This window comes from Mauremys reevesii, linkage group 7 (assembly GCF_016161935.1).
Source record: "Mauremys reevesii isolate NIE-2019 linkage group 7, ASM1616193v1, whole genome shotgun sequence".
Taxonomy (NCBI): domain Eukaryota; kingdom Metazoa; phylum Chordata; order Testudines; family Geoemydidae; genus Mauremys; species Mauremys reevesii.
In genome coordinates this window covers 3407736-3429227 of record NC_052629.1, presented here as the reverse complement: position 1 = coordinate 3429227, position 21492 = coordinate 3407736, and the positions used below count along the sequence as shown (strand labels likewise).

Here is a 21492-nt window from a genome sequence, read left to right as displayed (position 1 = left end):
CGGGGATGGATCTGAGTCGAGTGTTCGCTACCCGCACATCTCAAGGGAGGGCTGTGCTGAGTGCCCAAGGGGCTGGGCTGTATTTAGCCAGGGGGCCCTGAGCCCACTGCAGTAACTAGAGCTTGGAGGCGGAATGGAAAGCGGGTGGAAAAACACCTTTGTGGCTGGTGGCTTTTGTGGGAATTTTGGCCAGAAACGCTGGGATCGGAAGGCTAAAACCCTTATATTTTCCATAAGAAACCACGTCTGAATTCTCAGCCTGACTGAGCAAACCCATGGGAACGGGGAAATGTGGAGCGGGAGTTGGAGAATCAGACCAGTGCAATAAAAGAAACCACATGACTCATTTTCCAGAAACCCATTCCACTGTGGCTGAAATGATCTTGTGAGGTGAACCCTCAAACTCTCTCCCTTGGTACCATGGAGGGTGGCAGCCAGCCTGTGATATGTACCCCCAGAGCAGCTGTAGTGCCCGGTTTATGCCTGAGTGAGCAGCCAAAGAATCAGAGGAGCTGGACAAATAATATCACAACTTAGAACTGTTTATCCCTCGATCCCAAAACACTTGACAAAGGTCGTCGGATTCATCAGCCCCATTTTACAGATGGGGAAACCGAGGCATGGAGCCATGACAGGACTTGTCCACAGTCATGTGGCAGATCAGTGGCAGAGCTGGGAGAAGACCCCAGGTCTCTTCAGGCCCTGCCCAATGTCCCATTGCAGGATTGCTCCTAATGGTCCTGTCTGAAATGTCCCCCTCCCTTGGCAGAGTGTTCCACAGATCTTCAGTGCAGGACCCTTCCCCCATCACTAGCCTACATGGCCCCTTTCCCAATGTCACCCCCGAAGTTCTGGGTAGACTGCCAGGTGTCCCCTGAAGCAAGGCCTGTCCGTCTTTGATGTTTGATAGAGATGAAAACCTGGATCTGAACTGCCCCAGACACTGGGGGAATCAACTCGGCCTCTTGCAGCTAACACCCATCCCCCCATCACTGCCCTTGTCCCCACCTCCGGACTTCTCAGGCCTCGTCTACATGGGAAAGTTGCACTGGTCCTTTGAATTGGTTTTTAAATCAGTTTCATTCAAACGGATCCTGCGGGCTGGATGCGCTGGTTTCATTCAAGTGCCACTTGTTTCCATTTAGCTTGAGTCAATTCCCGATTGACCTAAAGTGAAGCAAGCTGATCTGAAACTGGCAAAAGAGCGTCCACACACAGGTATACACTAGTCTAACGAAACTGGTTTAAAATCCCACCTGCAAAGTGGCCTTATGCTACTTTCCTGGCCCTCATTACTGTAGGGCCTGAGCACCTCATCCAGATTTATCCACCCCACCCCTGTGAGGCAGGCTTGGACTCTGGCTCAGGTTTGAGCCCAAACCCTCTTTCTGTCCACACACAAACCAGTCTGACTCAGGTCAGCAAGCACTCAGGGCCTGGTCCTAGGACCCTGCTTGGGCAGGGGGTCCAGAGCCCAAGTCCCGCTGCGACTCAGGTCCGAGCCCCATCAGTTTGCCGTGTGGACGCATCTCAAGCGGCAGCCCCGAGTCAGACGGTCTGCGTGGTGCAGGCCAGCGTTAGCACAGCTCAGCCCCGGGGCCAGCAGCTGCACACCCAGGGTCAGGCTGCAGTGCGGATGCAGTGCCCAAGCCCGGGGGAGGGGACATACCCACAGCTCGTCTGGGGCAGGGGGGGGCGAGCGGCTGTGGCCTGCCACGGGCTGGGGGCAGGCTGGAGGATCACGGTCCCTTCTGGCCTGAGCCCTATGGCAACGGGGCTCTTTAGCTCTCATCGCCTCTCCTGGCAGCTCCCCCCGGCCGGAGTCTCCCACCCCCAGGGGCCGCTTGGCTAGCGGGGTGTCCGGTTACAGCTGGCGGGGCTCCAGGCGAGCTGCGGAGCGCTCGGGCTCCGGCCGGGGAGTCACGTTTCACTCTGACATCAGCGGGGCGAGCGAGCCCGCTGGAGAAGCCACTCGGCCGGCGGGGCCCCCCCAGGTAAGGACGCGGGCTGCTGCGCCCCACCACGGAGATACCCGCCCCCTTCCTAGCCCCGGAGAGGAGCCGAGCCGGGACCCAGCCGGGACCCGCTCCGGAGCCAGCTCAGCCCCGTGCCGGCTGCTTCTCCGCTCCGGGGCGCACGGGGCTCCGCGCTCTGCCCCCCAGCATCCCCGGGCGGGGTAACGGGGCAGCGCCCGGGGGAGCAGCAGGGAGCTCGCCCCCGACGGCTCGGCTCCCAGCGGGGCTCTGCTCGGGCCGCTGGAAGGGGGCGTGTCGGGGGGGGGGCTTTGGAGACCCAGGGTGTTGTTTAGGGCCGGGGGGATGGGGGAGTGTTGATAGAACAAGGGCCCTCCCCAACCCCAGGTCACTGCCCTGCCCGCAGGTGGAGTTACTGGGGGGGCTCAGGAGTTGTGAGCTCTGTGCCTGGCTCCTGGAGGGGAGCGTGACCTGGTCCCGGCAGGAGACTGAGAGCCAGGGGCCGGGGCTCTGTTCTCAGCCCCGGTTGGCAAGTGAGGTCAGAGCAGGGGCCTGGGAGCCAGGACTCCTGGGTTCCCCGCTCCCCGCTCTGGTCGAGTGGTCAGAGCAGGGGCCTGGGAGCCAGGATTCTTGGACTCTGCCCTTGATGTCACCTCGCTGTAGGGCCTGGGATACCTCCTGCTCATTGCAGTTTGCCCCTCTAGGGGGGAGGACAGCGCTTCCCCATCGGAGGTGGGTTACTCCATGAACGCTTGGAAGGGCTTTGAGATCCTCCCGGAGGAGGTGCTAGAGGAAGGGAAGGAGCAGGTACTCGCTGGAGAACAGGAGGAAGTTGCCGTCCAGCCTGGGCAGGAGGGGACCATCTGGAGTCTAGTGAGAGAGAGTGATTTGCACTGAGGTTTTTCCCTCTGAAGCGCTGGGCTGGGGCGAATCGCCAGGTAGGACAAAGCCACCGATGGCAAAAGTGCCAAGCAAAGCACAGGGCAAAGCGTCTGCAGCATCCCTCGTGCTAGAGCAGGCCCAGGGATCAGCTGTGGGGATGGCCCGGGGGTGCATGTGGGTGGGGTGCTGCTGGCGACGTTCTGGCAACCCCTAGGAAAGGCATTCGGGGGGGCTCTGCAGCTGGCCTGACTTCGGGTGCCTCAGGGCTTGTTCTGTTTCCGCATGCTCAGCCTCAGCACCGTGGCAAATGTCTGAGTCCCTCAGAGGCGAAGGGAGCGTTTCTGCGCGGTCATCTGGCCAGCTGTGCGGGGGGAAGCACCAAGGGAAACTGGGGCACAGTGAAGTCAGAGCACAGGGGACCTCAGAGAATGAAAAGCCTTGCTCAGCTGGGAGCAATGTTCCGGCTTCGCTCCTAGCAGCTGGTTTCGTCCAGAGATGAACCAGCTCCATCCCTGCAGGACCAGCCGGCTCCTCTGGGTATGTTTGGATGAGGACAGAGGAAATGGTCATCGATTCTTGCAAGAGCAGCTGCTTGTGGCGGACGAAAGCTCAGCCTGGCTCTGCTGGGGCTCTCAGCTGCTGCCCAGAGAACTAGAGATCAGGGTTAAAGATCCCACTGGGATGAGGTGAGTGTAGCAGAGAGCGCGGTGGAGAGGTCTGCTCTATGGTCAAGCCCATGCAGGGGGCTGGGCCGCCCCACGTGTAGCTAAACCCAGCTAAGGACCTGCTTTCCGAGCGGCACTGAGCACCCAAAAAACTCCCACTGAAGTCAATGGAAACAGGTGCGTGGCTCTGGTGAACACCCCTCTGCCCCACTCCCACCTCCAAAAACCACAACAGAAGAGACCCATCTAAGGCACCCATCAGCGGGGTGGCTGGGCACCCTCCCGCGTCTCTGTGATCCTGGGGGAGAAGGAATTGCTTCTCCGATTTGCCATGTCCCAGGCTGGCAACTGCCTCCACCTAAGTAGCTGGGTCCATTGATCCTAAGAGAACATTGCAGTTCCCGAGTGATCTTGAAGCAGGCTTCGAGCCGCAATGCGTCCTGGACAGAAGGGAGGTGAAGTACCCATAGGTAGGGTGACCAGATGTCCCGATTTTATAGGGACAGTCCCAATTTTTGGGTCTTTTTCTTATATAGGCTCCTATTACCCCCCACCCCCATCCCGATTTTTCACATTTGCTGCCTGGTCACCCTACCCATAGGTCACATTATCTCCGTGTCACACATGGGCAATCTGAGGCCTAGCAGGGACGGGCCCAGGCTGCCAGTCACTTGCACTAACCATTAGACCACACTTCCCCAGCGCCATGAATCTCTATTTAGTGTACTGAAGGGAAGATTAGGAGGTGACTTGATGCAGCCACCTGCTGTGGGCAGGGGTGGAGGGAAGGGGGCCGATGGCAGAAGACGCTTTCATCTAGCGGAGATGATCCAATGTGCACGAGATGCACATTTCTAACAGGCAGGGGGATTAACCATCGGAACAGGGACGTGGTAGATTCTCCGTGGCATGGAGTCTTTCATTTGAGGCTGGCTGTTTTTCTAAAGGACAACCTGGAGCTCAGGCAGCTGTTTCTGGGCTGGAGATAGGAACCACTGGCTGAAGCTGGCCTGTGCGAGGCAGGATGTCAGATCAAGCGATTGTAACACGCCTTTCTGTCCCAAATCAAAATAAATCTAGGACTGAAGCCCGGGGGTGGCCCGCACTGCTAACGCTGGCTGCCCAAACCATTTCAAATCATTTGAAAGCCCATCACTCACCCAGAAAGGAAATATGCTATTGGTGGTTTCCTGAGAACCATTGGAACTGTGCTCCTGCTACAAGGTTGGGAATAAGACCCCTTTCCTATCACCTCTGTCTTCCCACCCACCACACTTTCATTTGTTCTCTCCCAGGAGCCCTTCCTCCCTCCCTCTATCCTTCTGGAGAAGACCCATGGGACACCGTGGGATGCAGCGGCGGCTCCAGCACCAGCGCTCCAAGCGGTCCCGCGGATTCGGTGGCAATTCGGTGGTGGGTACGCTGAAGCCGTGGGACCGGCGGACCTCCCGCAGGCGTGCCGCTGAATCTGCGGGACCGGGGACCTCCCGCAGGCACGCCGCCGAAGGCAGCCTGCCTGCCATTATTGGGGCGGCGAAAAAGCTAGAGCCGCCCCTGGCGGGATGCTGACCAGACCCAAATGTCTGACTGGTCAGAGATCTGCTCCGTGCTTTGCGCCACCCCAGGCGGGAGCATCTCCCTGTGCTCTAGTAACCCAGTAACCCAGCTCGCTTTCCTTGCAGGCGTTAATGGCTTCTTGGCTTTGAAGAGGGAGAGGCTGCCCGGGGTCCAGTGTCTAAGTGATGGTGGCGGCCGGGCTCCGAGACCCAGAGAGCCCGTGAGAATGTCCAAACCTGCCAACCCAGCCCCCTCTCAACTCCTCTCTCTCTTGTTGTGTTTGAGCTGGGCCCTGCCATGGCCCTGCAGGGCGCTGCCCAGTGCCCCGGACTACCTGCAGCGCGGCTGGCAAAGGCTGCTGGAGGAAGGAGAGAGCTGCTCGGACTGCAGCCCGGAGGAATGCCCCACGCCCCGGGGATGCCTGGCCGGCCTGGTGCGGGACCCGTGCGAGTGCTGCTGGGAGTGTGCCAACCTGGAGGGGCAGATCTGCGACCTGGACAACACCAATCACTTCTACGGGAAGTGCGGGGACCACCTGGAGTGCAAGCTGGACACGGGGGACCTCCGGAAGGGCGAGGTGCCTGAGCCCCAGTGCGCTTGCCTCTCCAGCCAGACCCTGTGTGGCTCTGATGGCAAGACCTACGCCCAGATCTGCAAGTTCCAGGAGGTGTTTCATGCCCATCCCGAGGCAAATCTCACCGTGGCCCACGAGGGACCCTGTGAATCAGGTAGTGCCTGGGGTCAAACCCCCTTCTCCTCCAACGCCTTTCTTTCAGCCTTCCCCTGCATGCCAGCCAAAGATCCAGGGATACAATCCATGCACCAGACCAGAAGTCCCAATAACAATGGGAGCTGTAGGTCTCTGTCAGATGGGAAACCGAGGCACAGAGAGATGAAGTGACACGCTCAAGGTCACGCTGGAAGCCTGTAGCAGAGCAGTGATTTAACCGTCCTGCTTCTCCAGTGTAGCACAGCAAATAGTCCCCAGTGGAAATCTGCAGGGACCTTTGCCAAGTTCTTCCCAGAAATTCTGGGAAGATCTCTGGGGGTTTTCAGAAGCTAATACACTCAAAACACATGTGAAAATTCCAGGGAGTTGTTAGTGAATTCTTGGTTTCATTACTGACTAGTTTTAACTTAAGCTGACTTATTTCACCCTCACTTATCATTGCAAACAGAAATAGCTGCCCAACCCCTCAGTCTTCCTGGGATCTTCCAGTCGCTCCTGGAAATGGGAATTTGGGCTGCTTTAATCTGTTTTTTTGGCTTGTTTGAATTTACTTTTTAAAAGCCATCTCTAGTTTGTTGGGTAGGTTCTGGAAGGAGACTAGGAGAAATATACACCATTCCACACTATAGCCTGAGGTTAGCACTGATTTTTTTTAATAATATTTCCAGTATTTTCTGTTGAATTTGCTTTCATTAAAAAATTCAACATTTCTATCCTTTTTTATTGTGAAGAAAACCTCCATTGAACTGTGGCCTGCCTGAGCCTGCAGACAGACACTGAAACAATCCTGCTAAGAGAGAGATGGGTCTGCCCTCGTTTGTTGTAGTAGGGTGTTCATTCTGAAACCTAATGTCAGCAGCTTACACCTCCAGCTATGCTAATTGCTTCACAGCTTATTCCCGTCACAGTAACCTCCCTCTAACGTGCTTTATCTTGTGAGATCTGATTTCTTGGCAAGGATACTCCACAGGAATGTGGCTGCATGCTCCAAAAGAGGCAAATAACTGACTCTTCTTCCAGTTGCTTGCAGCTGTGTCAGTCCTCAGCATGTTTCGGGAGGTAGTTTGAGTTATAAAAATACTAATAAAGGTGCCGATCTGAAATTGTGGGAGCCCCTGACACAGGCTACAATACCAGCAGCTAACCCCCCACCCCCGGCACCGCTTCAGGAAACTGCCTGCCCTGCCCACGCCTCAGCCCTGCCCAGGGCCCTCCCATCGTATGTGGCAGAGACAGGGCTGCCCAGAGGGGGGGGCAAGTGGGGCAATTTGCCCCGGGCCCTGCGAGCCCTGGCCCGGTGGCAGTCCAGGTCTTTGGCAGCATTTCGGCAGCGGGGCCCTTCAGTGCTGCCAAAGACGTGGAGCAACTGAAGGGCCCCCTGCCGCCGAAATACCACCAAATACCCAGACCGCCGCCGGGTGAGTACAAGCGCCGCAGCTCCCCCGCTTTGCCCCAGGCCCCCTGAATCCTCAGGGCAGCGACAAGCCCTAGTCCTGGAGAGATGCAGCAGCCCCACCCTCGCCCTCTGCGAGGTCGCCTGGAGAGCTAATAGCGAGTGCACACACCAGTGGGTTCCAGGGGCCTGGCATGAAAACTGGGCTGTGGCTAAACACGTAACCCTGAGAGTCTCCCTTCCCCCTTTCCTGCGCTTGGAGCAGGGACGGGAGTAGGGAGGCGGCTTTAAGCCACCTTTGTGCTTCCTGCATTCTAGAGCCTGCTCGGTCCTGGAAGTAAGTTAGAGGAGCCTCGGGGCTGCTCTAATTTACATCTGCTTCCCCGGGCCTGAAGGAGCAGAGAAAAGCCGCAGTCGAGTGTGCTCCAGTCGTGCCCCCAACGCGCTCTCTGTGCCCGGGTGCAACCGCCATGGTCACTGGGGAGGCCCCTTGTGCAGGGGCTGGGGGATTTGCCCCTCCTTTAAGCAGCCGGAGTTGCATGAAGGAGCCTTGGCGTACCCGAGAGCCTGCGTGTTATTGATCTCTCTCACCCCCCGGAGAAGGAACTTGAATTGTCCCCTGGGGGCGAGGAGGTGCCACCAAGACACAATTCGCCCTGTGGGCAGATGGAAGCAGCATGAGGTTATGGCGGAGGGGCCATGCCTCCCTCACCTCCCCTGAGACAGCTGCACTGAGAGGTTTCTGGGCTGGGCAGCCTGCTGGGCCCTTCCTCTGTGGTCAGCAGGGTCCCGCGGCGGGTTAGGGGGCCAGGCTGGCGTTTAACGAGCTCGCTGTCCAAACCTTGTGGCTTTGGAAGAATGGTGCCCTTCGCTGGAGGGGAAGTGACTGAAGCCCCAGGCTGCCGGGGCTGCTGCTGGGATGTTATTCTGCCTCTCAAATTGGCCAGACAATTTTAAAAACAAACACACCGAGAAAGCACCCGCGGGCGTCTCTTCCCCATTTCCTGGCAGGAGCTGGTGGTGGTTTGATGATCTCATTTCCCTGGAGAACTCGCACGACTAGGTCAGGCGAGGATGGTAGCAAGTGTGCTGGTGTCATGGTTCAGTCGGGGATAACCTTGAACACCCCCCCCCCCCCGACTAACATATTGGAAGGGGTCAAAAGCCAACGCTGAATTTTGCAGCTGTATTTTCTGCTCAGACTCTGCATTTTCAGTCTCTGTCTGACTAGTGCTGGAGATTCAGCAAACCAACAGCGAGAAAGAACCAAAGCACCGTCTCTTGCAGCGAGGCCGAGCCCGAAACAGCAGCTGCCTCCGGGTGCGGGCAGAGCCCCCAGGACTAGAAAGGTGCCGCGCACATCGAACAAAGGTGTCGCGGTCTTGGAGACCCCCCGCCACGATCTCAGACGAGCTGTTGGGGGGCGGGACGGTTCTCCCCCGGGCCCTCAACCCCTCGGGCCTGGTGATCAGTGGGTGGAAAACCCAGGGCAAGAGCAGTTCTTTTTGGTGACGTTTTTCATCACGTTTTTCTCCCTATCGGCGCTGTAGCCAGAAAGGCCGCCCGCAGGCTACTGCGACTGTTATCCTGTGTTATATGTAGGTTGGGAGCAGCTTTCAGATGTACTTGGAAAGGTCCGTGCACACAGAATCACAAAAATGTCCGACTAGAAGGGACTTTGAGAGGTCGTCTAGTCCAGCCTCTGCACTGAGGTGGGACCAAGTAACCCTAGAACATCCCTGATTTACCTCCCTGTGACTGGGTGGGAGTGTGGCCTAGTGGACAGGGGACTGGGACTTAGGAGACCTGGGGTCATCTCCTGCTTCTTCCATTGGTTTACCAGGTGCCCTCTCAATGCCTCAGTTTCCCCAGCTGTACAATGGGAATAATTGATACTGACCGCTTTGGGGAAGCACTTTCAGATCTAAGGCTGAAAAGCACTAGGGATTATTATAAGCGCTCGTCTACTACAGCCAGGAGAGTCAGAGAAGTTCCAGCATTGCCAGCTCTCATGCTGTTTGATATCTTACCTAAAGCCTCAGCTCCTGGAGTCAAAGGATTTTGGGAGAATCTGAGCTTGCTTTTTTTTTTGTTGAAAGCAAGTTTCTAGCCCTCCTGGTTGCAGACAAAAGCCTGAAATCATGAAGCTTAAAGGCTTGAAATGCAGAAGGTGAATGAAAAATGCCCAGCCTTGATTCCTGGTTCAAAATCTCATGAGTGTGAAGCCAATCTCCTGATTTTGGGAGAGGTCACTCAGGGTTCATTAACCTTTGGGTTTGCTGGTGCAGCAGGAAGCCAGCCAGCATGTGGTGAGGGGGAGCGGGGGGGGGGGGAAGTGTAGCTAGGGAAGACTAAGGTAAGTGTCGGTCTCGGGGGGCCGGCACTGGATGATTGCAGGGGTTAAACGGCTTGCAATAAGGTAGCACGGTTGGGTGGGTAATTGAGTCTGCCTGGCCTCGCGGTCGGCATGTGAAGGGCGTGACTTTGAGCATGCAGGGACTTTGCTGAAAGCCTCGTTACAGGGGCTTAGGCTGGGAAGACCGACAAGGTCTTTAATGAGAAAGTGGCACCCGCAGAGCTGCCATCCTAACGAGCGGCCGCTCCTCAAATCGCTCCGCTTGCGTTCCACCCTGGACTTTGCCTGCTCCCCTGGCACGTTTCGGCTGAGGATCTCAAAGCACTTTACAGGCGTTCACTAGTGAATTAGCACCCATCCCCCCACCTAGAAAGGTTGGGACTTGCCTAAGGCCGGACTGGGAGAACTGGAAGTGGAACCCAGGAGTCCGGGGTCTAGCAGCTAGGAAAGGTTCCCTTGCCTGTAGTGATAACAGTCATGAGTAGACCCTGATGCCCAGTCTCGGGAGGTGAGTGGGGTTGTTACGGCCTCTGGGTCCAAAGGAAATGCTCCTGAAGCCGGGAGCAGTGCGTTGGCTGGGATGGAAGCAATGGGCTGTGGCCGTCTCTGGAAGAGGGATGTTCACGAAGGCACTTCAGGGCTCCGTCCCCGTTCCAGGCCGATGGAGGGAACACGGGCAGGACGCGAGGGGAAATGCAGAATGGGCAGAGCGCCGAGGTGGGGATAGAAGGGGGCCGGCCAGCCAAGGTGACGCGGGCTGGTGTTTGCTCCTCGGGGTGAGCTAATGAAGGGGGGAGGGCTCCCAGCGGCCATGGGGTGGGTTGGAGGCAGTGATCAGGCCTGGGCCTGATTCGCCTCCAGTGCAAATCGGGAATGGCTCTGGTGGTGAGAGACTGGAATGGGCCCAGGAGTAGCTGGCTCTTGACACCCGCCCGTCCTGGTATGGCTGCTGTCTGAATGGGATGCTGGGCTGGGGCACGTCCATCTGCCCTGAGGAGCGCTATGGAAGTGTCTCGGTCAGCCTGCGATCAGACCATGCATCTCCCAGCCGGACGATCTGCTGTGGGGCTGGCCACTCCTCTGAACCAACAGGTCCCTCATTTCATCTCTCTCTCCCCCGCCTCCTTCCCCAGAGCCCCAGATCTTGTCTCCTCCCTACGACGTGTGGAACGTCACCGGGCAGGACGTGATCTTCGGCTGCGAGGTCTTTGCCTACCCCATGGCGTCCATCGAGTGGCGGAAGGACGGCGCGGAGATCCTGTTGCCGGGAGATGACCCCCACATCTCCGTCCAGGTGAGCTGCTGGATCAGAGCTCCGGGCAGTGGCTGGGGTGGGTCGCCTGGTCATCAGAGGAAACCCCAGCTCGCTGGAGGGACGGCAAACCTCCCCTGAGCTGCAGGGTGGTGTTTTCTACCTCTCTCCTTGGCGTCTCGTCTCTGTACCTCCTGCCTGCAGATGGGCTGTTGTACCCTCTGTCCTGCTGCATCCCCAGTTCCTGAACTAGGTGATCCCTCCCATTGCTCCCACCAGCCCCCTCGCAGCTGTCGGATTTTCCCAGGAACCTGGGTCCGCGTCGCTCGCTGCTGGTTGGCTCTTTGCCTTCTCCCCCAGCGGTGCTGCCCCTTTCAGAGCCCCCACGTTTTTGTGCCCTTGGTGGGCAAACTGCCATGTAATCACCTGGCCGTGATGCTTTCTGTCCCCACGGCTCCACTGGCGGCCCAGCGCTTACCGCCCCAGCCACACGTCTGCTGGGGCTCGGGGAGGGTGAGCAGCCGGCTGAGATTCTGTTCCCCCTGGCGCGGCAGTAGGAGAGCAGGGGGTGCTCAGGGCCACAGGCTGGTCAAACCCTAGGCCAGGTACCGGAGTCACAGGGGGATGGACTGAGAGTGCCAGAGAGGGGACATGTAACAGGAACGAAATGCAGCACGGCTCCAGCAGGATGTTTGGTCGTTATGGGGAGAGCTTGAAAACGGTCCCGTTTCTGGGGACAGCTGAGTTAAGGGGCACGTCGAGCTAGATCATAGAGTCATAGAATCTCAGGGTGGGAAGGGACCTCAGGAGGGATCTAGTCCCACCCCCTGCTCAAAGCAGGACCAACCCCAGCTAAATCATCCCAGCCAAGCTAGATCGTTGGCCTGGCGCATGGTTCCGCTGAAGTTTTACCTCCAACTGAAGCAACTCCCGTTTGACGAACGCGTAGGGCGCTGGCCAATCCCACAGGAAGCTTCGTTTCCCTCCCCGCCGGAGGGAGGGACCCTGGCTCTCTGCCACAAATCGCCGTGTTTAGCAGTGGCTGTGGCCTGATCGGGTCATAACTAGACAGCTGCTTCTTCCCTGAGAAGCAGGGGAGGCTCCAGGCCCCAGCACGCCAAGCGCGTGTTTAGGGCGGCACGCCGTGGGGGGCGCTCTGCCGGTCGCTGGGAGGGCGGCAGGCGGCTCCGGTGGACCTCCCGCAGGCTGGTCCGCAGCTTCGGTGGAGCATCCGCAGGCACGCCTGCGGGAGGTCCCCCGGAGCCGCGGGACCAGCGGACCCTCCGCAGGCACGCCTGCGGGAGGTCCCCCGGAGCCACGGGACCAGTGGACCCTCCGCATGGTTTTCATAGGTTAAGGCAGAACAGATTCTCTCCTCACAGACCACTTGGATTTCACCCAGCTAACCCCATTGGCTGCCCAATCTCGTGTGTTTGATTAAAGCATCTTCCAGCAGGCAGCCAATCTTGATCTGAGATGGTGAATCCACAACTCCCCTTGGTAGTTTGTTGCAATGGTTCATCACCCTCGCCGTTAAAAACGGGGCCACGTTTCTCCTTTGGATTTGCCTGACTTTCATTGTCAGACTGACAGATGTTCAGGTCCAAAGGGACTGTCGTGATCTTCCAGCAAAGCAAAGACCAGAGCCCCTCAGCCAGTGGCTCCTGCACCGAGTCAGTGATCTGAGGCTGAACCTAGCCCATCTCTGGAACGAGGCTGGAGCATGTTCTTTTCTTCCACCTCAGGCAAGGGAAAAAACCCCAAACCCACAACCGGGCCACAAATGTATGTCGCAGGCAGGTGAAATCGAGTCTTTTCCTGGAGTCGAGGTGGGAGCCGCAAAGCAGCGCCTTAGAGGGAGAGGAAATAGGGCCCAGCTTTGGGGATCGCAGGGGAAATGAAGTTCCCCGTCAGCTTTGAATTCCACACGAGCCTGTCTCCCAAGCTGCCCGGTGCAGAGAGGAGGACGGTGCCTTGAGGGGCTAGTTGCTTGTTTTAAAGGAGACGCGTGTTGGCCAGAGAAGCGTCAGATCGCTGGAAGGCCGCGGAGACGGGGGCAGGCCGGGTTCTGGGCTCGTTGAGGTTTTCCCCTCCTTGCTTGTCCAGTTTAATAGCTCGGTTGTGTTAATGACGAGCGGGCAAGGCCCTCGCTGGCGAGAACGTGATGGGCTGCAGTGGTAGGCAGCCAGCACCATGCCAAGTCTGGCCCAGACCCGTTTCCTCAGGGCTTCAGCTTTATTTCAGCCACAGGAAACCCATGTCACCTTCCCCTCACCTGGGATCTTCGTCAGGGGCCTATCGGTTCCCTCCCGACAACATGGCTGCTGGCCACGTTGTGCCGGGGCTTGCCAGCCGTCTCCTGGAGCTCTCCCGGTTGGCTTCTGTAATCACCTGCGTCTCAGCTGAGAGCCAGCTGAGCTGTCACAGGTGAGGCTGGGCTCAGCCCCCTTTGAAGGGCCAGCTACCCTGGGAGACTTCACCAGGCAGGGCCAGACCCCCAAAGGCATGTAGGCTCCTAACGCCCCTTGAAACTGCCCAAAGTCCCGCAGGGAGCCTGGCCCTGCCCAAGCAGCTGACAGTCTAAGCATGCAAAGGGTGAGAGAAATGAAGTAATATTACAGATGGGAAACTGAGGCACAGAAAGATTCAGTGACTTAGCCAAGGTATGTGACAGAGGCGGGAATTGAACCTCATGAAACCCAGTGCAGAGCCTTAGACCATCTGTCCTCAGTTTTTAATAACCCCTGGACTTCACGAAGTCCTCCATGCGTTTCACTGACTTTATTTGTATCAGCCATGCACACACACTCCTGAATTTCCACCTCTGCCGTGGGCAGGGAACCTGCTATGTACAGGACCTCAGGAAGCTGATATATATGTGCCAGACAATAATAAACTGTGCATCACCAGTGAGATGCAGCCACTTCTGGGGTGGAACACAGTGACCTTTCTGCATCATGAACAACAGAGGAGAGAAGACTTGTTTAGGGTGGGCTGTGGAGGCAGAAGTAGGAGTCATGGGAGGAAATTAAGCAAAGGAAAATCGAGTCCTGTGAGGAATTACTTGCTCTCATTGAGATGTTAGACCATGGGAGGGTCTCCAGAGATAAGTGTACAAGGCACTGGCGCCCACGTGGCATGCCCGATCATCCCCGGCTGGTGACGGACTAGCTAGAATCTGATAGGAACCGGAACGCTGGTCACCTTACGCCACTAACTACAGGCTCACAGCCGTCTGCTTCACTGGTCAGCTACTGCCGCACTGAAACTGCTGCAGTTCCCGTGTCTCGCTGGGATAGGACAACACGAGGCAGTGGAGGTGCTTGTGTCAGATGAAGTTGGGGGAAGAGTCACCAGGGGATGAAGGAAGAGACGCTATGGTACGACAATGGGAAGTGGGTGAGGGGAGTGCTGGGTGGTTCCCAGATCAGATCAAAGTGCTGGCTGGAAATAGATGGCTCTGGACGGTCATGGAACTGGTAATCAAAAGCAATTCCAGCCTTCCCACTGTTTGGTATCTCTCATCCCCAGCGCAGTGGCCTGGAGGCAGCTCAGAGGCCCTGGGTTTACAGGCAGGGCAGAGCAGGGATGACACAAACGTTCGGGATCGATTGGTTTCTTCTGGCTTTGTGTATCCTGTTTATGGAAGGGAAGGGGGGAAACCCCAGCAGAAAACCAGACCACTGGGTGGGGTTTGCCCAGGCCCTTTTAAGTGTTTGCAGGGTTTGGGGTTTTTTTTAAGGGAAAGCCTCAGATTTTCACATCTGAACAGAAATGGGCATATTCCCGTTTGGATCCAGAGAGTCGCGTTTCCCAGCAGGCTGCGATGGGGGTCTCTGGATAGGGGTGTTGCAAGGGAGCTATTCCTGGAAAGATGGCTCCCTGCCTGGCCTCAGTGACCGTTAAAGAGCCCTTCCTTCGCCTACGTCCTCCAGAAAGCCCCACACAGCTGCTGCTGCCAGCCAAGGGCCTTGTGTTGTGTTAGTCCCGCTGTGTAGAGCCACCACCTTTACCAGGCCACTAGAGGGAGCCAGTATCCTAGGCACCCTGGGGGTCACATTCCTGGCTGCCTCCGAATTACACTGGGGAGGAGGTTGGCCCCGGAGCCTGGCCAAGAGAGACCCCTTTCCCTCGGCGCTGTCCTGGGGATGGCCTGGCAGATTCCCACAGCTGGACCCTGGCAGCCGCCGGCGTCTCACTCTGCCGTACGCCCGGCTGACACTAGCTGAAAGTGTTTGACCCCAGTTCAGGGGCGGCCCCCAGAAATACGAAGTGACCGGCTGGCTGCAGATCCAGGGCGTCCGGGTGACGGACGAGGGCACCTACCGCTGCTTCGCCAGGAACAGGGTCGGGGAGGTGGCTGCGCTCGCCAGCTTGACCGTGCTGACGCCGGGTAAGTGAGACGCCCCCCGGCCAGCCCCTGCGCTTCAGGGAGCCGGGTTCTGCTTTCCTCTGGATGCTGGGCCTTCCCCAATCACCAGTAAAGCTACGCTGCGGGCTCGCTGCTCAGCTCCATGCAGCTCGGCTAGGGGAGCTGGCGGGGGAGTTGGTTGTGGGTCTGCCCTTTGTGCGGTCAGCAGGGACTTTCAACACCGCCGCAGCCCTCTACCGCCTGAGATAAAGGAGGAACTCCATTCTCTGAGGCAGCAGTAGGCTGTTACCCTCTAGCAGCTCAGCCATTTGAGGGGGATGCCACACACACCTTGCCCGGTGTCTTACCCATTCTTGACCCCTAGAGACAAGTGGGGGCTCTGAGGCCAAACTACAGAAGGATGGAGACATGTGGGGCTCAGGAGAGCTCGGGTGGAGGGGGGTGCATGCGTGCGTGCAGGAAATGTGCGCACTCACAGCTGTTGGTTCCATTAGACAAGATCAGAATGAATACGTTATCGTTGTTTAGAAGGGCTGAAACCCGCCTGCTTCAGGGCACCCCCAACCACTCGCTGACGGGGGTCAGGAAGGATCCACCCTCGGGGCAAGTTATTCCATCATTGTCCATTGTGGGGGTTTCTTGCACCTTCTTCCTGCCACTGGGCTGCTTGGACCCATTGCTGTGAGTTAGCAGAAGCAGCTCCATATTGTGCTTGGCTTTGGGCACTAATCGACCCCGGTCCAGCGTCACGGCTGGCAGCGGGATTAGCCCAGGGATGGATGTGGCCCATTAGGATTCAGGGTGTTGATGCCACTGAGCGGTTGGGTTAACCATCCCCAGGAGCAGGGAGGGGCGGAGGGGCCCGGGGCGCGTACGGCGGAGATTAGGCAGAACTGTCCCCCTTGGCTCCTGTCGTTCCAGATCAGCTGAACATGACAGGGCTGTCCCTGCCCAGGCCACGCCCGGGGCCCGAGGACGACGCGGAGAGCGAGGAGTTGGACGATTATTACTAACGGCTGCAGCGGGGAGGTGGGACCAAGCTCGGGATCCAGGAGGGAGACGTCGTCCGCCAGCCTTCCTCCTCTATGGCAGTGCGAGGCGTGGACACCCGGCCTCCTTCCTCGGGAACCTCTGCGGGTGGAGTTTGGGGAGATCCTCTGAGCAGACCCCTCCCCCCCACATGGAAACTCCTGCTATAAACAGTTTTGCGTTGAGATCTTTGGGGCGGGGGGTGTCCATCTTTCAATATATCCCTTTGCTGGGTGAAGGGGGCAGCAGCAGGGTGGGGGGAGGGAGGGCTTATTAGGTGTCTAGTGGCTCCCAGGAGAGGTGAATGCGAACGGCACCGTGGAACCGTGCAAAGAGCGTCTCCCGATTCAGAGCAGCTCAGCACAAGTGGCTATGGGAGCCCAGCAAACAGGGGCTCGGCTAAGCTCCTTTCTGGCTCCCCTGCTACCAACAGACCTGGGGGATCCCGGTCAGACACACCCACCCACTCACCAAGTCAGCCTGGCCACTACCTGTCTGCTCCGATGTCCGGCTACCAGCTGGTAACCAAATCAGGGCCCGACGGGCCTAGCCGGGAAGTGCGCTTTGGAAATCCTTGGTGCAGCTGGTCCCTTGGTCTTGGGGCGATTCGGAGCCACTCTCCTAAGGCGGGGAGCCACCCTCGAGGAGCGGAAGGACTCGCTTCCCAGGTTAGGGTGCTGCCACGGTACGGACCGACAGGCTGGGGGGTTGGAAATGGGATTCAGAATCCAGCCCCTGCGGAGCGACACAGAGGGCTTGTCACTAACCCGTGAGGACGACCACGCCCCATTCCCAGCAGCCTGCATGTTACCAGCTCTGTAGCCCCCCGCTGCAGTACGGTGACAGCCAGGCCTGGGGCCATGCTGGTGCCTGCAGCTGGAACGGGCTCTCGGAGCGGTTTGATCAGCCTGCGGGTTAGCACCCAACCGTAGAAAGGTTCCTCTCTCCTGACTCCGGGTGAGACTCTCACTCCAGTTTATTAAACCTTTTCTCAGCTCCTCTTGTGTGTGGACGGATTTTCCTCTCTTCCAGCCATGCTGTGGCTTCGGGATGGTGGGGCAGGGAGGGCCAGTCCACTGCACCAGGGCTGACCCTAGCCTCAGTGGTCAGAGGTTCCTGTGTAGAATGGCCAGTGCAGCCCTCCACCCCGCCCTTTATAGAACCGGCCCCCCTTCTCGTCCTGGTAGAGATACTGTAGCCAATCACGACACTGCGTGGCCACCGGACCACAATGCAACATGCCCACTGGGCGACACTGCTGGAGCAGAGGGATACAATTCCTGTAGTACAGGAGAGTCCTGCCCACCAGCCTGCCTGCTGCACATGGTACCGGTGCGACACAGGAGCACAACCCAGCATGTGTTTATTGCATTTACACGCCTAAGGGAACGCGGGTGCTTCGGCTCGTTCCACATAAGGCAGGGCTCAAGGTTCAGGACAGGATGGGGTGGGGCTGCTCTCTGGAGGATCTTCTCCCCTCCCACAAAGAGGTCACTGGCCAGGGGTGTCTGAGGGGTAGAGCCAAACTGGTCTGTGCTGGGCTGGTCACTTCAGGAGTTCAATGTCCATTGACATCCAAAACCGCCTACTTCTGTTCACCCTGGTCCTGAGCTCCTGCGCCGACCCATCGCTCCCAGTCGTGACTGGAGACGCTGTCCGAGCGAGGACTGAGTGGGCAAAGGCGACACGACGGCCAGCTGTCCACCCAGCGCCTACTCACTTGCAATCGCAGTGAGGAGCCGCTCTGAGCATGGCCAGCCCCAAGCGGTCACAAATCATGAGTCAGGCCACACACAGACACACACAAAAATCAGGAGATGAGCCCCCAAATCATGAGATTTTCCTAACACTAATACAGTTTGGGATCCTTTCCTTTGCCTTCGGAGCACTCAGGGTCATACCCGGGTCACACTTCCACCTTTTCTCTGCTACCAGCAAGGTTAGAAACCTACGGTTTTGGGGGGTAAAACAAAAAGAGATTCTCATAAGATCACATGACTCCGGGAGCTGGGGCTTTAAGCAAAACACCCCTCCCCCCATCGTGAGACTTACCATCAAACTGTGAGACTTGGCAATGCTGCAGCCCCTTGCACTTTTGAAATTTGCCCCTCCCCCCGATTGGCGCCGTCGGGCAAGGCGCGGGGAGCCGGGCTGCGGCGGTCACGGCAGAAGACAGGCAGCAGGGGTGTGAGGCCTCACATTTCCAAACAGCAGGATCTTTTGCCCGGCCTAATTCTGTCCCAGTGCCCTCCAGCCAAGCTCTCAGGGACAGGGCTTTTGCCTGAGGACGACCTGAGTGAAAGCTACGGGCCAGATCCGGAGTCCAGCCACCGTGGTGTAAACCTGGAGCCACTCCAGAGCTCAGTGGAGTTACTCCGAATTGACACCAGTCAGGATTGGGCCCACAGTCCTGGCCCGCCGCAGGGGCCGGCTCCGAGTCTCCCCCCGGAAAGCGACTCGGCTGCTGGTGCTGGTTGGAGCTTCGCTTTTCTCTAGCACCTCGGGGGGGTTTCAAGCCGACGCAGACGACGATTCCGGAGTCAAACCCGCCCAGGCAAATAAAAGGGTTTTGTGTGCAGCTGGCAGGGGAACAAAATTCCTGCAGTCAGAGCGGCTGGGCCAGCCCCGGGCCTCTCTCCTCATCCCAAAGTCAACAGTGGCGGCAGTTGTGCATGACGGCCGGACGCTGAACAACGCCACAGCCCCCGGTGAGCTAATCCCCCCTCCCCCTCCACCCCCCGCCTGACAGCCCCATGGGAGTCAAGCGGAGGGAAGGCGAGGGCTGGAGGCGAGGGCCGGCGTGCACAGGTGATCTGCGAGATTGTCTGCACATCTAGCCCTGCCAGGGTCCCCCATCCCAACCCCCCCACCCGCTACGCCGGCTCTGGACTTCCCCACACCAGAGTCTGCCGAAGCCCCTCGATCCCAACCTCCAGCCCCCCCTGCTCTTCCAGCCTGGGGCTCCCCCAGACCTAGCCTCACCCCTCTGTTCTGCCACAGCCCCCCCCAGCTATGCCAGTTTCATGCCCTGGAAACACACCCTGTATCCTGACCTCAGCTCGGATGTTACGATCCCAGGCAGGCGCCATGTGACGACCTAGGGAGGAGAGACTCCTGCTGGTGGGCCCTGCAATGGGGTGTGTGTGTTACAGCCCCCCATGCCTGATCCAGAGGCTGTTCCAACCCCAGCTGACGAGCCTTGGCTCTTTAGCTCACGCGTTTAGCTCGAGTTTGGTCCCTGGTGCGTTGGCCGAGACGGTGGCCACCACCCCTACTTTGGCCGAGAGGCCCAGCACCACCTCCCCCCTGCGACTCGACCTGCTGGAGGTTGAAGGAAACCCAGGGCCTGATCCGACACTCCCTGAAGCCCTGGGGAGACTTTCCCCGGACTTGAGCGGGCGCCGGAGCGGGCTGGCCTCCTCTGAAGTGAAGCGGCTGGGACGAGGGGAGGTGACTGGCTCGCGAAGCCGGCTGCCGAGCCTGTGACTCCCCGAGAAGGAGCCAGCTGGAGCGGGCTGGGCCTCTCCCCCGGCATTACATTGCGGAATGGGTCGAGCTGAGGCGCCTTTCATTAGAGGGATGGCTCCAAAAGCCCCCCTCCCTCCCCCCGATTCCCAGGCCTCTCTCCAAGCCGTCAGGAATAACGGGTATGATTAATTGACAGGGGTGGGGGAGGAAGGGGAGGAGGGAGCCAGCACGGGTGGGCCGGAACCGGAACAGAAACCCAGATTAAAACAGTTTGATCCATGGCTGATGGCAACAGCTCAAGGCTGGGCCTTGGGGCGAAGGGGAGGCAGGGCTGAAGGAGCAGGGAGAGAGGAGTGGGAGGATGGTTCAGTGGTTAGGGCCCTGACTTGGGACATCTGGGTTCAATTCCCTGTTCTGGCATAGGATTCCTGTGCAGCATTTCACTGCTCTGTGCCTCAGTTTCCCCCACCATAAAATGGGGGTAGTGACACTGACCAGCTCTGAGAGCTATGGATGCCAAGCACTAATATAAGAGCGGGTTGTGGGTGGGTGTGTTACTATTTCCAGAGGTGGCGCTAGATGCACCGTGGGTTGTGATGTAGGTTCCTGTGTCTCCACTGACGTTCTGTACAGCTGCTCTAAGGCTCACACGCGATTATTCGAGCTGGCCGAACGTTTCCCGCCGGAAGGGACTGGTTGGTTTTTTTGGATGGAAAATGGCGCTTAAAGACCAATATTCCATTTTCATCCCAAACGTTCAATGAACCCTACCAGGCGTTTGCAGGTTTGAGGTAAAAATTTCAGAGCTGGGATTTTTGCAAACCCCAGACCACGTTGTCAGAGTTTCCCTTCACTGCCTCACAGCTTTCCATGGGGGGAAGGATCATTTCCCACCCAGCTCTGCTTATTACATACAAAGGAGGAACGAGGGCCTGGAGGCTGGATCCGACGGACCATCACCTTCTACCACGACCATCTCGACTAGGAACGGCCAGACGCTCAGAGTATATTGGGGCACCACCAGCCCTTCCCACCTGCCAGGGAGGAGGGAGTGGTCAGGGAACCAGGGCCTGCAGCAGAGCCAGGCTCCGGGCAACCTAACAAGTGCAGCTGGCCTGCAACAGGCAGCCAGACTGACTACCCCGCCTGCCTGGCTGCAGTGTGGTGCCTGCTCCTGCTTGTTCCCAGTCCCGCTCCTGACTTGCCTCACTCCATGTCCTCGGATTCCGGCTCTGAGCCCCGGGAGCTGACGCCTGCTCCAGCCACTAGGTCTGATCATCCAGGTCCCGCTCATGTGACAGGAACCATCAGCCTCTGTAGCTATCCAGCTACCTGGGACATGTGTGTCTTCCTCCGCCAGCCCTGTCACACACAGCCGGTCTCTCTCGCACAGGAGCAGAGGCTTGCCGTGCCGTGGCCAAGTCTCCATTGGGCTGAGCAATGTCCCAGCTCCTGTGGGATGGGCTAGCCGGGGGGAGGCGACACTGGAGCAGGATCTGAGAGAGCTAGGTTCAGTTTTTGGTTCAGTTTTTGTCTGTGCTGTGGACGTCCAGGGTGACCTTGGGTAAGTCACGCAGCCTAGGGCTGCACTGCACACTACGCCTGGGTCTGGGGGATTCAGTGTTTCCAAGCCCGTGTTCGAGTGTCCACACTGCATTGTTAACCCTGGTTTACAATTGCTGGACCTGGGTCCCACACCTGGGCGAACACAGCCAAGCTGCACTACAAAGACCTGACTTGGGGCTGAGGCCTGAGCTGTGTCCACACTGCAAACCGACAGGGCTTGGACCCACGTCACAGCGGGACTCGGGCTCT

The 21492-nt window shown here is 58.3% G+C and overlaps 1 protein-coding gene across 2 annotated transcripts; it reads left to right on the top strand.

Annotated features, from left to right (window-relative positions):
- The first annotated feature begins 1946 nt into the window (after window positions 1-1946).
- KAZALD1 (Kazal type serine peptidase inhibitor domain 1) lies at window positions 1947-17148 on the top strand. Of its 2 annotated transcripts, none has more exons than XM_039546550.1 (5): window positions 1947-1994; window positions 5203-5805; window positions 10690-10850; window positions 15054-15201; window positions 16102-17148. In XM_039546550.1, the coding sequence occupies exons 2-5, from the start codon at window positions 5304-5306 to the stop codon at window positions 16191-16193; spliced, it is 903 nt and encodes a 300-aa protein (XP_039402484.1). In that variant the 5' UTR covers window positions 1947-1994; window positions 5203-5303; the 3' UTR covers window positions 16194-17148. The 2 variants fall into 2 exon arrangements, with proteins under 2 accessions (XP_039402484.1, XP_039402485.1); XM_039546551.1 differs by lacking the exon at window positions 1947-1994 and adding an exon at window positions 4903-4933.
- The last annotated feature ends 4344 nt before the right edge of the window (window positions 17149-21492 follow it).